The sequence below is a fragment of the Eutrema salsugineum genome, unplaced genomic scaffold, assembly GCF_000478725.1.
Source record: "Eutrema salsugineum unplaced genomic scaffold, Eutsalg1_0 scaffold_4, whole genome shotgun sequence".
NCBI classification, from domain to species: domain Eukaryota; kingdom Viridiplantae; phylum Streptophyta; class Magnoliopsida; order Brassicales; family Brassicaceae; genus Eutrema; species Eutrema salsugineum.
In genome coordinates this window covers 10668107-10681887 of record NW_006256686.1, presented here as the reverse complement: position 1 = coordinate 10681887, position 13781 = coordinate 10668107, and the positions used below count along the sequence as shown (strand labels likewise).

At 34.5% G+C, this 13781-nt stretch overlaps 2 protein-coding genes across 2 annotated transcripts; both read right to left on the bottom strand.

The window, feature by feature from the left end:
- Window positions 1-2308: 2308 nt before the first annotated feature.
- Window positions 2309-4266, bottom strand: LOC18013542 (high affinity nitrate transporter 2.6). Its single transcript, XM_006419010.2, has 2 exons — window positions 3365-4266; window positions 2309-3257 (listed from the first exon to the last, which is right to left on the bottom strand). The coding sequence occupies exons 1-2, from the start codon at window positions 4202-4204 to the stop codon at window positions 2469-2471; spliced, it is 1629 nt and encodes a 542-aa protein (XP_006419073.1). The 5' UTR covers window positions 4205-4266; the 3' UTR covers window positions 2309-2468.
- A 6654-nt stretch (window positions 4267-10920) lies between these two features.
- On the bottom strand, window positions 10921-13284 carry LOC18013541 (high affinity nitrate transporter 2.3). Its single transcript, XM_006419009.1, has 4 exons — window positions 12872-13284; window positions 11916-12342; window positions 11690-11805; window positions 10921-11596 (listed from the first exon to the last, which is right to left on the bottom strand). The coding sequence occupies exons 1-4, from the start codon at window positions 13282-13284 to the stop codon at window positions 10921-10923; spliced, it is 1632 nt and encodes a 543-aa protein (XP_006419072.1).
- Between the last annotated feature and the right edge of the window lie 497 nt (window positions 13285-13781).

Below are 13781 nucleotides of genomic sequence, written 5' to 3'. Positions count from 1 at the left end.
AAGACTGTGTTTATAAAAACATAATTCTAACCATCTGTTCATATTATTATATAATAACATATTTACTAATTTGAAATATTTTTAGCTTAATATCTTGTATGTTTTGATAACTTAACCCGCATAAGACCATAATTATAAAAAAAGATCTAACCCGTCCCATCAAATTACCATATAATATAAATATTTATCAATTTTTAATATATTAATTTTTTGACTGATTGATTATGATTCAAAAAACACAATAACATATTCGTTAATCATATGTTTATTATGAAAATATTATTTAAATTTTAAATTTTAAATTAAACCTAAACTATACTTAAAGAAGTCTAAAGTAATTTAACTTAATATCTAACTTCGTAGACTTAAGCTTAATTACATTTTTAAAAAATATTTTAAATTTTAAATTAAATATAATTTATATTAAAAAAAATCTATAATTATCTAAATTGATATCTAATTTTCAGAATTATTTTTTTATATAAAAGAAAATATATTTTTTAAAATAATATTGCAATAAAATAGGATAAACTTAAAACAGTTTTCAAATAATTGTTTTTAAAAAATTTTAGGAGTGTTTGGATATAAGCACTAAAAGTGTTCATGTTTGCCCATTAGAATCTAGTTTTTGTAATTCAATGAGTCATATAGAGTCAATGTAATGATACTTATCTGATTATTAACCAGCAGCAACGACCAAAAGTAGTTCCGTTTTAGATGTTTTGGATCCAATAAAATATGCAAAAATCACCGGAAAGCCCTTAAGTTTTTTGGCAAACCACACAAAAAACACCTAACCCTAAAAATCGTGTACTTCTCATCGTGTCGTATATATTCTTATATCAACTCTTAGATTTGTCTTGTGTTCCAATGAGACTGAGGTTGCCTCGATTTACATTATCTTTTCAGCTAGCTTATTTTGGTGGAAAGCAGGTTCTCCTTGCTTCCATTGCCTAACGTTTACCTTTTCCGCTAAGAAAGATGTCTAAATTCTTTGCTCAGGTTTCCCTTGAACCGTGTATACTATTCGATAACCTATTTAGTATGCTCTACTGGTGGGAAAATAACTAATTTATGCCCGAACTATTCCAAATGGTATGGTGCGGATTAGTATCTGAAAATTATAAGTGTCCAAGAATACTTTTAACAAAAAAAAAGTGTCCAAGAATACTATTTGCACCATTTAGAATAGTTCAAATACTAATTTAAATATGGTATGAAAATGGACACTTGAAATTTTTATGTACTAATTCTGGAATAATTCGGCGATGAATTGGTTGCTTTCCGTCTACTGGCTTGCCCCATTGGTTTTTACTTATTACATCGCTTTCTCATTGCATCTTGCTCACGAGACTGGAAGTGACAGTAAAAAATATGGGAGTGACATCGAGGAAGAGTTGGAAGAGGTTCAAGATACCAATGCTGGTGGGGCCTCACGTTATCTCTCAGGTGCCAGTGAAAGTGAAGACAAGGATCTCGGCAAACGTGTTGTTCAGCCAGACAATGGCAAGCGTTTTGAAGAGATTGTCAATACCGCGGAGCAGATGAAGAATGCCATAAAGATCAATGATTGGGTTAGTGGAAAAGAGAACTGTGACAAGATGAAGAAGCAGTTGGAAAAGATTATTAGTTTAAAGGCTGTGAAGGGTTCAATCTTGTAATAACAAAACCATTAAGACCTTGACTAATTTGGTAAACCAAACTAGTGAGGAAGTAAAGAAAACCAGGGCCGTGCCTTCCGTTGTACGAAATAAACCTTTGGCCTATGGCCTCAAAGTTTTGAAGAAAACTTAGGAGGCAATGTATTTATTTGTCTTTAAGTTTTCTATTTACTTAGGCTATAAACCCAATATAAGGTATGAACTTTTGTTGTTTTTGACATCTAGTATGTCTAGACATTTTTAGTTTTCATGAATTATGATTTATATTCAATAGCCTCCGGCAACAATTATCCTCGACACGGCTCTTAAGGAAAACTTGATCCTAGAGGACGAAAGTAGCTAATCACTCTCACTTTTAACTGATTAGTGATCTTTTGTTCTGTCTTTTTAACTCTTTGAAGTCTGGTTTTGTATATGAAAACATTGACCTTTCATCTTTGTTCTCTGTGTTCGGCTCAACTGATTGTGCAGTTTTAAGCTCTGCTCGTCCTAATGTATTCTTCAATTTCTGGAATATTGCTTTGTTGCATAAGAGTACAATTGTTTTCATTTCTATTAAGCTCTGCTCGTCCTAATGAATTATTTAAAGATACGGCGCCTGGTTGATAAAACAGAGAGAAAGATGTGCCTATCATATAAAACGACATTTTACATCACGAGCACCGGGCTCACTGAACCTCACTTATCAAGTCAGGATCTTACGCGGTACATCTCTCATAAGAGGAACATATAAAACAAGCAAAAATAAAAGCTAACTTTGAGGGTTATTTATATGTGGAAAAAGGATTTCAAAGTGGTTATCTTTCCCTAGACATGAGTCGGACTTCCGGTTTCCGGTGTTGGAATATCAGCCAACACAGCCTTCCTGCCTCTCTCCGACCGGCTGTTTTCTGCGAACTTAATGCTTCCCTCGTGTAGTCCTAAGCTCTTCTCTTCCTCTGTCCATTCCGATCCATAATAATGCTCTTCCTTTGATCTCTCCTCGTGTTGTGATGGCCTCAAGAACATACTTCCCCACTGAGGAAAATGGATAAACGCAACCGGAAGGGTACACACAACCGCCATAACACCCATCAATGATAGTCCTTCAGCTGTACTAAACCTTGATGATGAGAAGAAAAGAAGTTGAGTAACCCCCGACCCAAAATTCCCTCCAGCACCGGTTAATCCCGAGATAAGCCCAAGGGAACGTCGAGAAACAAAAGGGGCAACGCCGAAGAGGGCTCCACAAGCGGCTTGTGTGCCTACTGAAAAAAGCATCATGGCTAAGATAGCTATAGGGAGTGAATTAGCACGACCTAGCCAGATGCAGAAGAGAGCTCCAACGGTTTGTAAGATCCACAAGGTCCATAACCGTCCTCTCATTCCGAAGAGCCTTGCAGCTACATCAGAGGCGTAGCCTCCGAAAGGACGGGCGAAGAAGTTAGCCATACCAAAGCTGGCTGCTACAATACCGGCTGTGTGAAGGGTAAGGTTAAACCTGTCGAAGAAGTATCCGGATATAACGTTGTTGATCGTTAATTCAACTCCCATAGAGAATCCATAGAGAACGAATAAGATCCATGTTCTATAGTTCCTTACAGCGAACCAAAAGACCTATAAAAAGAACATTTCAAGAACAAGAAAAATGTAATTAGAACCATATACGTTGATATTTATTTTTCTTAAGAATTGAACTTTAATATTTTGTTGATTATAATTACCTTGGAGAATTTGTCTTTGGAGACTTGACCACTCTTTTGGAGAGTACTGAGGTTACCGTCGGGAAGATCTTGGCCGAGAGTGAGGACTAGAATTCCCATAACGATCTGAAGAAACCCGGGGATGAAAAAGGCGAACCTCCACGCCGTGAAAGGAGTTGCTCCAGCGAGTTTGATGACGTGGAAAACCATCGGCATGAGTAACTGAGTCACACCGCCTCCCATGTCTCCCCAACCTCCGGCACATCCGTTAACAAGTCCGATAATCTTTCCACTGAACATAACGCTCGTCCAGTATTGGCATGACACGAAAGTCGCTAAGCAAAAACCAATCATGAACCGAACGGCTAAGTAGCTTCCAGCATCAGATACGAAAGACATGGAAAAGACGGCCGGAGCCGAGAGCATAAGAGAGAAGGCGGTGCCGTAACGTGCCCCTAGAAGGTCACAAACAGCACCCATAGCAAGTCTTGAGAAAATGGCGCCGGAGACTGATGCAACGCCGGCGTTTCCGATGTCGGTTTTGGTCAGGTCGAGGTTGTCCCGGATGACGGGGACTAAAGGTGCGGCTGCGAAGGTGGAGATGAAGCAAGTGAAGAAAGAGATCCATCCTAAATGGAAAGCTCTCATGTGTGGTTTGGCGAATGAGAGTGGCCTGAACACTGTTGCTCTATGTTCTGAGTCCACGGGTAAGGCGAACTTAGCCGTCGCATAATCTGATCGGATGGCTTGAGACGAAGGGCCATCTTCTTGGACGGAGAAGGAGAAGACTTGCTCCCTTCCCGTGACTCCATGCAAGGAGCTCCCAATGGAGCCGTCTTCATTAGAATGGGTTGGAGCCATATTGATCTTTTGTTCAAAGAAATGGGAGAAATTAAAAGAAGAGAGTTCTCTTTTTTCTTCTTTGTGGCCTTTCTTGTTTTGTTGTTGTTTTCTGGTGTAAGTAAGAAAAGAGAAGTTTGCATAGTATTTATAGAGGAGTTGTAGATCTCATATGGACAAGGTGGGTATGGTTAGGTGAGTCCAATGTTAAGATTTGAATAATGATTTTTATTGGTATATTTTTTTTATACTTATATTTAATGTTTATATGGCTTCAGAAACAATTATGTAGTTGACACGGAGATGAGCATATTCTTTTAGTAATCAGCATATGTAGTTTATGCATAATGCAAATTACGTGCCCTATTCACTATAAAATTGTTTGTTTAATTTTTTTTTCTTAACATCAAATTGGTTGTTTAGTTATGTAAGTACGTTTCATTAATGAAGGCCCTTTAACTAAAACAAAATACGGTTCATTAGTAACTTGTACCAATCTATATCTCTATCGAGTCAGAACATTATATATAACCACCGTTATATATATAACAAACATTAACAGAGTTATATGATTTTATATTATTACGTACGAGTTGAATAAAATGCAGTAGAACAACGTGTCATTTTCACCGCCGGCTTGGCCTCCATTTGGCGTATACGTAGCAATGTACAACCCTGATTAGTCTGCCAAATGCATGGAGGTTCCCACTTGATTATAAATAATTTATACATGTATGGTTAATTTGGAAGAATTTATTTTAATGTGAATATAGATACAAATGTTGACACTTGACGTTAACTAGAGGCCAATTGAACCGTACGGTTCAATGTTAGAATTAAAAAAACAAAAGAAAAGGATTTCCGTTGTCTTTTGTGTATTGTCACATAGTCGACTCACCAAATTAGTTTTGTTTAGGAAATTGGTTAAAGAAAAAATGTTTTCGCAAGGTGTATATAGATATAGTCTAGATGATCCAAATTCATGAACTTTTTCTGCTTAATTTCAAGTGCCCAGTAAAAAGAAAATAACAAAAACTGATGAAGTAATAAGTTTCGTTGCATGTTTTTAACTTAATAATTTCTCAATCGAAAGTCGGAACGGATAATAACTTATATATTCATTAATTCATATATATACATCCAAACCTATGAAATGAATCCAACACATGTGTTAAAAGTATCCAAAAAAAATTTGCATGAAAAATAATATAATGACCATCTACCGCTATAATATTATGTGATCAACGTATATTTCGGCCTCAAATAGGTTGTGATGTCTAATCTATCAACGAGACAACGACCCATGGGAAAAGCCTAAAGGTTATCGCTAACATTTACACTTATCGACCTTCAAGATTTTTTCTCTTGTCTCATTCACTTTCCCACCATTTTCTCTTGTCATTTCTTCTTCCGTTAATTTGTTATTTTATTCTTTTTTTACAAAGAGATTTTAAAATCAGTTGATACTTTTCGGACTCACCCTTTTTTTAGCTTAAAATCACTTAACTTGTTCTTTTTAATTTTTGAAATTTTTTTATGGGTTTTGATGCCTAAATTGTGGTTTCTTATATATATAGCAATATATATATATATAGTGTGTAAAAATTATGTTCGGAAAACACACTTCCAATGTATTTTCCCGACTTTAACGTATTTATTCATCTTGTAAAAAACTTTCTTCCTAAAAAGTAAATTATTTTCATACTCTAATAATATTATATAAAAATATCTTCAAAGGATATATTATATACATATGTGATGTTTAGATTCACAGTTATCTCATAAATAATATTATATGAAAATATCTTCAAAGAAATGTGTTAATGTAATAACTTTTTCAGTGATATAAATAATCGTTTAGTCCAAATGAGTTGTTAGGAGATATTCCGCATATGCTCACGATAAAACCTACTGATAAGTTGACTTTCTTACATCTTCCAATATGTGTACCATCCCTATGTTTCTTAATTATTTATTGGTTACGAAAATTATAACCTTACGACTCTTAAGTTTAGATCTCTGAAAATTAAGTTTTATATTTAATCAACTAAAATAATTCAATCATTTAATAAAAATGAAAAGAACATAATTTGTCAAGTAATTTCATATATACACATTTTAAAAAAGATAATTTAAATTAATATCACGGATTTGTTCTCCACCAGATCTTATATGCAAAATTGTGTGTTTGAATTTGGGTTTGTTATCAAAATAAATATGACTAATGTTTGTTGATAAACTCTAAACAAATTAGAAGTGAAGAGATTGGTTTATATCGTTGAAATATTATTTTAGATTTTAGATTTTATCTCACTTTAGTTGTATGATTTCTAATTCATTTTTTTAATGAAGATTTTTTTTAGCTGTTTATTTTGATAAAATTTCATTATAAGATCAATCTTGGATAAAATTGACCATGTGAACTTTTGGTTGGATTATATTTATTAACCAATTTTTCGTTAGATCGATTATGGTTCCGGTTACGTTGTGTATTTATAAGCTTTTAACTCTAAAAAGTAAGTATTAAGTAGATTGGTCTAACTTTCTGAGACTAAATCGATTTTAGTTCCGGATACTGTCAATAAACAAGAGTTTGCGCAAACAACTTTATGTATATCATTAGCAAAGCAAAGAAATAATCTTTATGTATTATGTATATCGTTAAGCTATATATATATATAATTAAGTATTAATACTATGCGAAACCACAATACAAAAGGAATATAGCACGAGTCGAATAAATAGCATAATTTATATATCTTAATAGAATGATAGCTATGCATGCATGTTCATGTTGAGTTACTAAATTTATTAATACTAATACGTGTTACTAATCAAAGTCTAAATTTTATGAAAATCGGAAAAAAATCAGTCTATATTCCATTTTATTTGAGATCGGTTCTTAAATGTTTTGGATAGATTATTATTTTCTTCTATTTCATACATAACCATAGGCAAGGAAAAAAAGTCCAACCTTTATACTTTTATAGGTAAAGAAAATTCCATGCATGTGGGAGGTCAAACAAAAAAAACTTCTTAGCATCGATCTTTTATTACCGATGGTCGTTGACTTGTATAAAGTGTAAGATTTTTCTTAAAGTAATGCAACTTGCTAGACTATACATGCCGCATGCGTATCACTAACAAGAAGTTAATGCACAAAAGGGTCTAAGTTTTTATCATACTTGACATTGCTCTTTAAACATAAGAATAATACAGAAACAATTGTTTCACAAGCATTTCAAAGAAAATGTTTATCCCTCCTCTCCAAGACTTCAGGAGATAGAGAATTGCATGTCCTTGTAAAATATAATTTTGAGAAATTCCTATATGAAAAATATATCAATATTATTTTGATATCGAACCTTGATAAAGAATGATCATTAAAGATCATTAAAGATATTGAATTATCATTAGCGGTTGTAATTGTTGGACTGGAGATCTTTGAGTGAATAAAATGGAATTTAAGATATGATCAAATATCACTCAAAATTTTCTAATTCAAACGGCTAATTTTTTTTATGATCGATGGTTGATGGTTCTACATTAGATTCATATCTCCTTTTGAGTATCTATACTGTTTAGATCCTAATCCGATCCTAGATCTCAAATAGTTCAATAAACAATAAGAGAGAGCACAAAACATTTTCCATCTAGTTTTCAAAATCAAACTTGGGGTGGGGGAGGGGCTCAGGGGGCATAATTGACTGAATCAATAGTTGAGGGCTAAGAAGGAAGTTACAAGAGAAACTATTTCCATAATCGCCGCTTGAATTACGGCAAGTTTCACGTAACTATCAACGTGGGTTTGTTCAGCAGAAAAGTGGATTGTGATAGGCGTACTTTACATTAAATGATAATTAATTTGACTTATATATATAATAGTGTACCAAAGTCGTCCTTTACGACTACTATTTAACTAATACCGTACAGATCACAACACTTTGTCATATGCTTTTTTCCTCCGGATGACGTGGAAGATGTACGGGCCTCTGACTCTGATCCTCATCATTCAACACATCTGAAATTTATACATCTCAATTACGTCTCTTTTTCTTTTCTTGCCAGCTATATCTCTGCACTTATGTCTACGGAAAATTCCTTTATACTATTGTTTCTAATAAAAAAAATCTTGTAATGTGAAAGTTCCCGTAATATTTCGTGTAATGTAAACAAACTTTAATATGTCTACGCCCTCTTTCGTTATAACTTGTAATGTGAAAGTTCTTGCAATTTATATTGAAAATCTTCATAAATAAAACATGGACGGAGGTTTTTTTTTTAAATAAATTTCTGTTGGTCCATCATATCATGGAGGTCTAAACTAATCATGTTTTACAATTTGTCATGGTCAATGAAGTAGGTACATTTTAAGTATGGTGACATAAAAAAAGGAGTATCTAGCTAAATTTTGAATCATATTATTTGACAATCATGTTTAAGAAGTTAAAAGTCTTGCTCTCCCAGATTCGAGTGCTGTTTCGGAGGGACGATGAACTTCTTGTCCCGGTCTCTAAAGAAATTTAAAGAACTTTCGAGTCTTTAATATTTTAGATGATAAAAAAAAAAGGATAACATTATTGAAGAACTGTGGCGTGTAATACGACCAAAGTAAGAAAAGAAAAGGTGTATATCGTACACATAAGCAAACTATATTACTATTCATTTGTTTCTAGACTTTATACTATTCTGGAACATTTCCACTATTATATATTGTGTCTATTACTTTTTCCATTCAAAAACAACGAGGTTTTCTTTTCTTTCTCTATATATGTTTAATTTATGGTCTCTTTGCAATCAATTAACTCGTGTGAAACTGTAAAAAATAATTTTGCTCAACTGCGCAGTTTTACAGATATTATATAACAGTTTCATTTTTTTAGTGACTGATGGCTTACTTAATTAAAATTATATGGCAAGTTGGGGTACCGATCACAATTAAAGCACTCACATGCATGTGTTTATCAAACGATTAACTACTCTGATATTCTAATATAAATTCTTCCCTTAGAAAAAATGGTATAACTAAACCAATTAACTACTCTAAAAATTTTAACAAAATATTTATATTATCTTACAAATGATCCAACTCAAAATTGATTACCAATAATTTACATACGAGTAAACCAATTACTATATACACACACTTGCTTCCATATTCGCTTTATGTGGTTCACTATTCAAAACATCAATTTCAATTTGTTGTTGCTATGTCGAATATATATTACATTTTATAAAGATCAATAGGCATCTTGTTAATACTTTTTTATCTGTTATTATAACATTTACGTAATCTTGATCGATACATTTTACCAAAGAAATGTGTCCCGTTCTAAAAATATCTCTACAAATCTTGTCTTCGAGTGGTTTCCATTGCATCAGCGTATATTCGTGGGATTCGTATCAATCACATTATCTATTTCCGGCACAAAATAATAGTCCGCTTAATTTAACAAGGATTACTTTGGAATCGTAGTTTAAATTAGTCTGTAATTTTTTAAGTAAACTGTTGAAAGTTTCATATAATGTATGAAGCTATAATTTTTACAAGACGAACCCAAATTTAAAAATCGAAAGAACCCATAATTTTTAAATGTCTAAATCGCTGACAATGGACGTTAGTATTATAATCACCAGACTTTGGTACGAACATGGGAGTTGTGGGGACAACGCGATAAGTGGAGCAATCAAGCCACGTTTTATGACTTGCCAAACGCGTAAGATACGCGGGACAAGTACATATCAAATTATGGTCACATTAAAAAGATAACCACTTGTTCTTATATATAGTCATATCTACCGATCCATACTTTGTTTTTTTAATGTACCGTCTACAGATCATCATCGTCATCATTATCATCTACAACTTTTCAAATCCAAGCTGTGATATTGTTGATCACTTCCAAACCCAAGCTGACGATATTTTTCTTCTTTCTTTCTTGTTCCTTTTAATATGATATTTTCGATATTATTACTTGCTAACAACTTCGATCCAATATAGATAAATATATAAAATATGTAGAACAAGAAGAACAATGTTTCGTCTTGTTGCTAACTTGCTATGAAGATCTCGAGCCACACGCAAACTTTTTTTTTTTTTTAAACCAAAAAGTTCAGATTCAGAGTCCATATATAATCTTATGTACATTAATAATTCTCCGCAACCGGTGCTCAAACTCCGAACCTGGTCCGATTCCAACCAAAACTTGTGGAGGCTGAGTGGAGCTACCGGCTTCGGGTATTATGAACAATCTTTGTCATATGTGATGGATTTAACTAAACCAAATAAAACTGTATTTTCAAAATAATTTAGATGTTGGACTAAGAAAGTACGGACTTTTGGTTAAAAAAGCATCAAATGTTATAGAAGTTGATAGGTAATTAATGCATAAAAATACAAACAGACAGAAATATGTCAACTTCATGAAAATATTTTTTATAAATGATTTTTCAGTAAAAACAATTTATATAAAACAAGAAACAAGCCACTCAAATTATTGATTATGTATATCCCATAGTTTACGAAACATTTAGTAACAAAAAACACTTTAGTAACCAAATTTATTAAGATCCTTAGATATATAACACCGTGAAACACCAATGTATAGCCCCTATAAACGGGATAATAAGTTCTATATAACATAAACATGTCATTTATCGACGGGAGAATAGTCTTATCACAGATAAGTAATGTGTGTGTGCGTGAGTACATGTGGAGATGAAATGCTATTCCATGACTAAACATTACCCGGATTTCCATTTTCTAGTGGCGTGGAGGCGCCCTCCAAAGCCGCCTTTCTGCCTCTTTCTGATCGACTATTCTCTGCAAATTTAAGGCTACCTTCATGCAATCCTTGCCGCTTCTCTTCCTCAGTCCACTCCGCGGCATAATAATGCTCTTCCTTTGATTTTTTCTCATCACTTGTTGGTCCAAAAAACATACTTCCCCATTGCGGAAAATGTATAAACGCAACCAAAAGCGTAAAAAACATCGCCACGATTCCCATCAGTGACAAACCATCGGCAGTCTGGAATGTGGATGAAGAGAAAAAGATCAATTGAGTTAGTCCCGACCCAAAATTTCCTCCAGCACCGGTCAGCCCTGATATTAGCCCTAGAGAGCGGCGTGAGACGAAAGGAACAATGCCGAAGATAGCTCCACAAGCAGCTTGCACTCCGACTGAGAAGAGCATCATAGATAAAATAGCTATAGGAAGTGAAGTAGCCCGGCCGAGCCAAACACAGAAAAGACCACCAGAAGTTTGTAAGATCCAAAGGGTCCATAACCGCCCTCTCATACCAAAAAACCGAGCTGACAAGTCAGATGCGTAGCCACCCAGAGGACGAGCGAAGAAGTTAGCCATACCAAAGCTGGCTGCTATCATACCAGCTGTGTGAAGTTGAAGTTGAAACCTAATACGTAAAACACAAGAAACAGATCAGGTTACTTGTGATAAAAGAAACTTAAATCTGAAACGGCAACTATTATAATTGTTAGATCCAAACCTGTCGAAGAAATACTCTGAGATAACATTGTTGATGGTCATTTCAATTCCCATGGAAAATCCATAGAGTAGAAACAAGACATATGTTCTATAGTTCATCACAGCATACCAAAACACCTAAAAGAATAAAAAAACAAATTTGTTACGGAAACCCCATAATTCTTTTAAAATCCATACTAATTTTGAGTATATTTTTATATATTGATGTGATTTATATGTCTAAGTACCTTAGAGAACTTGTCTTTGGAAACATCTCCTTTCTTCTGTAGAGCACTTAGGTTTCCATCAGGAAGATCTTGTCCAAGAGTGAGCACAAGAATGCCCATAATGACCTGAAGAAATCCGGGGATGAAGAAGGCGATTCTCCAAGCCATGAAGGGAGTGGCTCCGGCGACTTTGATGACGTGGAAGACCATCGGCATTAGTAGCTGCGTCACGCCACCTCCCATGTCTCCCCACCCTCCGGCACATCCATTGACGAGCCCGATGATCTTGCCGTTGAACATCACGCTCGTCCAGTATTGACATGACACAAACGTAGCTAGACAAAAACCTATCATGAACCGGACGGCTAAGTAGCCACCAGCGTTAGCCACAAAGGACATGCTAAACACTGTTGGAGCCGATAGCAACAACAGAAACGCCGTTCCGTACCTGTTTCATTTTGTTTATCAACCGTTACTCATTGATAATTGAAAAAATAATTTAGATAATTTACTAAGAGAAGATAATTGCTCTTTATATCTTCCCGTTATATGAGGTGTGAGTGTAATTATAGAAAATGTTTCATATTGGTGCAACTCTACACTACAAATCCATCAGAAATGACAAATCCTTCGATAATAATGAAAAAATAATTTAGATAATTACTAAGAGAAGATAATTGCTCTTTTATATCTTCCCGTTATATGAGGTGTGAGTGTAATTATAGAAAATGTTTCATATTGGTGCAACTCTACACTACAAATCCATCAGAAATGACAAATCCTTCGATATGTCATTTCAGACGAAAAAATTGTCATTTCTAGTTCGTCACAAATCAGTATCTATGGAACTTTGTCGGAAAATTTCAACCCTGTTCTAGTTAACACCACTTACGTTAATCAGGCCCACATATAATGTATATACTTAATATGGTTCACCATTAAACGATTCTAGTATAAATTTAAAACGGAGTAAGTACCTAGCCCCGAGCAAGTCACAAACAGCTCCCATAGCGAGTCTGGAGAAAATGGCGCCCGAAACCGAGGCAACTCCAGCATTTCCGATATCATTTTTGGTCAAATCGAGGTTATCTCTGATGATGGGAACGAGAGGCGCGGCGGCAAACGTGGAGATGAAGCAAGTGAAGAAAGAGATCCATCCTAAGTGGAAAGCTCTCATGTGTGGCTTCGCAAATGAGAATGGTTTAAACACTTTTGCTCTATGTTCTGAGTCAACCGGCAAGGCAAACTTAGCCGTTGGATCATCCGATTGGACTTCTTGAGACGAAGGGCCATCTTTGTCATCTACAGAGAAGGAGAAGACTTGTTCCCTCGCCGTGACTCCATGCATGGAGGTCCCAATGGAGCCTTCTTCTTCATTATGGTTAGCCATTATTGCTCCCAAGAAATGGGAGAAGAAGACTCTTTCTTCTTGAGACACAACGTGCTTATCGTTCCTCTCACGCCTTTGCTTTTGCTTTTTTAGGTTTGTCGGTTTTATTTTTCATATCATGTATATATATATAGCCGTAGAAATGTCGCATATTCGTTTGGGATCATAAAAAACTAAGATTTGTTAGTATTTGATTCTCAATAATTTATTAGAATAGTCTCTAATAAGTTTCCTTTTATATACCGATTTTTTTTACTATAAACGTAACACCAATGATGTTCTAGAAGTGCCTAGTTAAACAATTGATTGACCTATTCTAACTGGATATTAATTGGTTTACGTACCTCTCAGGGTTATCATAGAAAAATAAAATTGATAACTCTTTCAATTAGTTGCTAACTTAGATGATTGGTCGGTATATTAGCTGAATCTCTAGTCGATTTAACGTTAAAACCATATAGCCCGCAACCATATCGACTAATCCACCATTTTGGCGA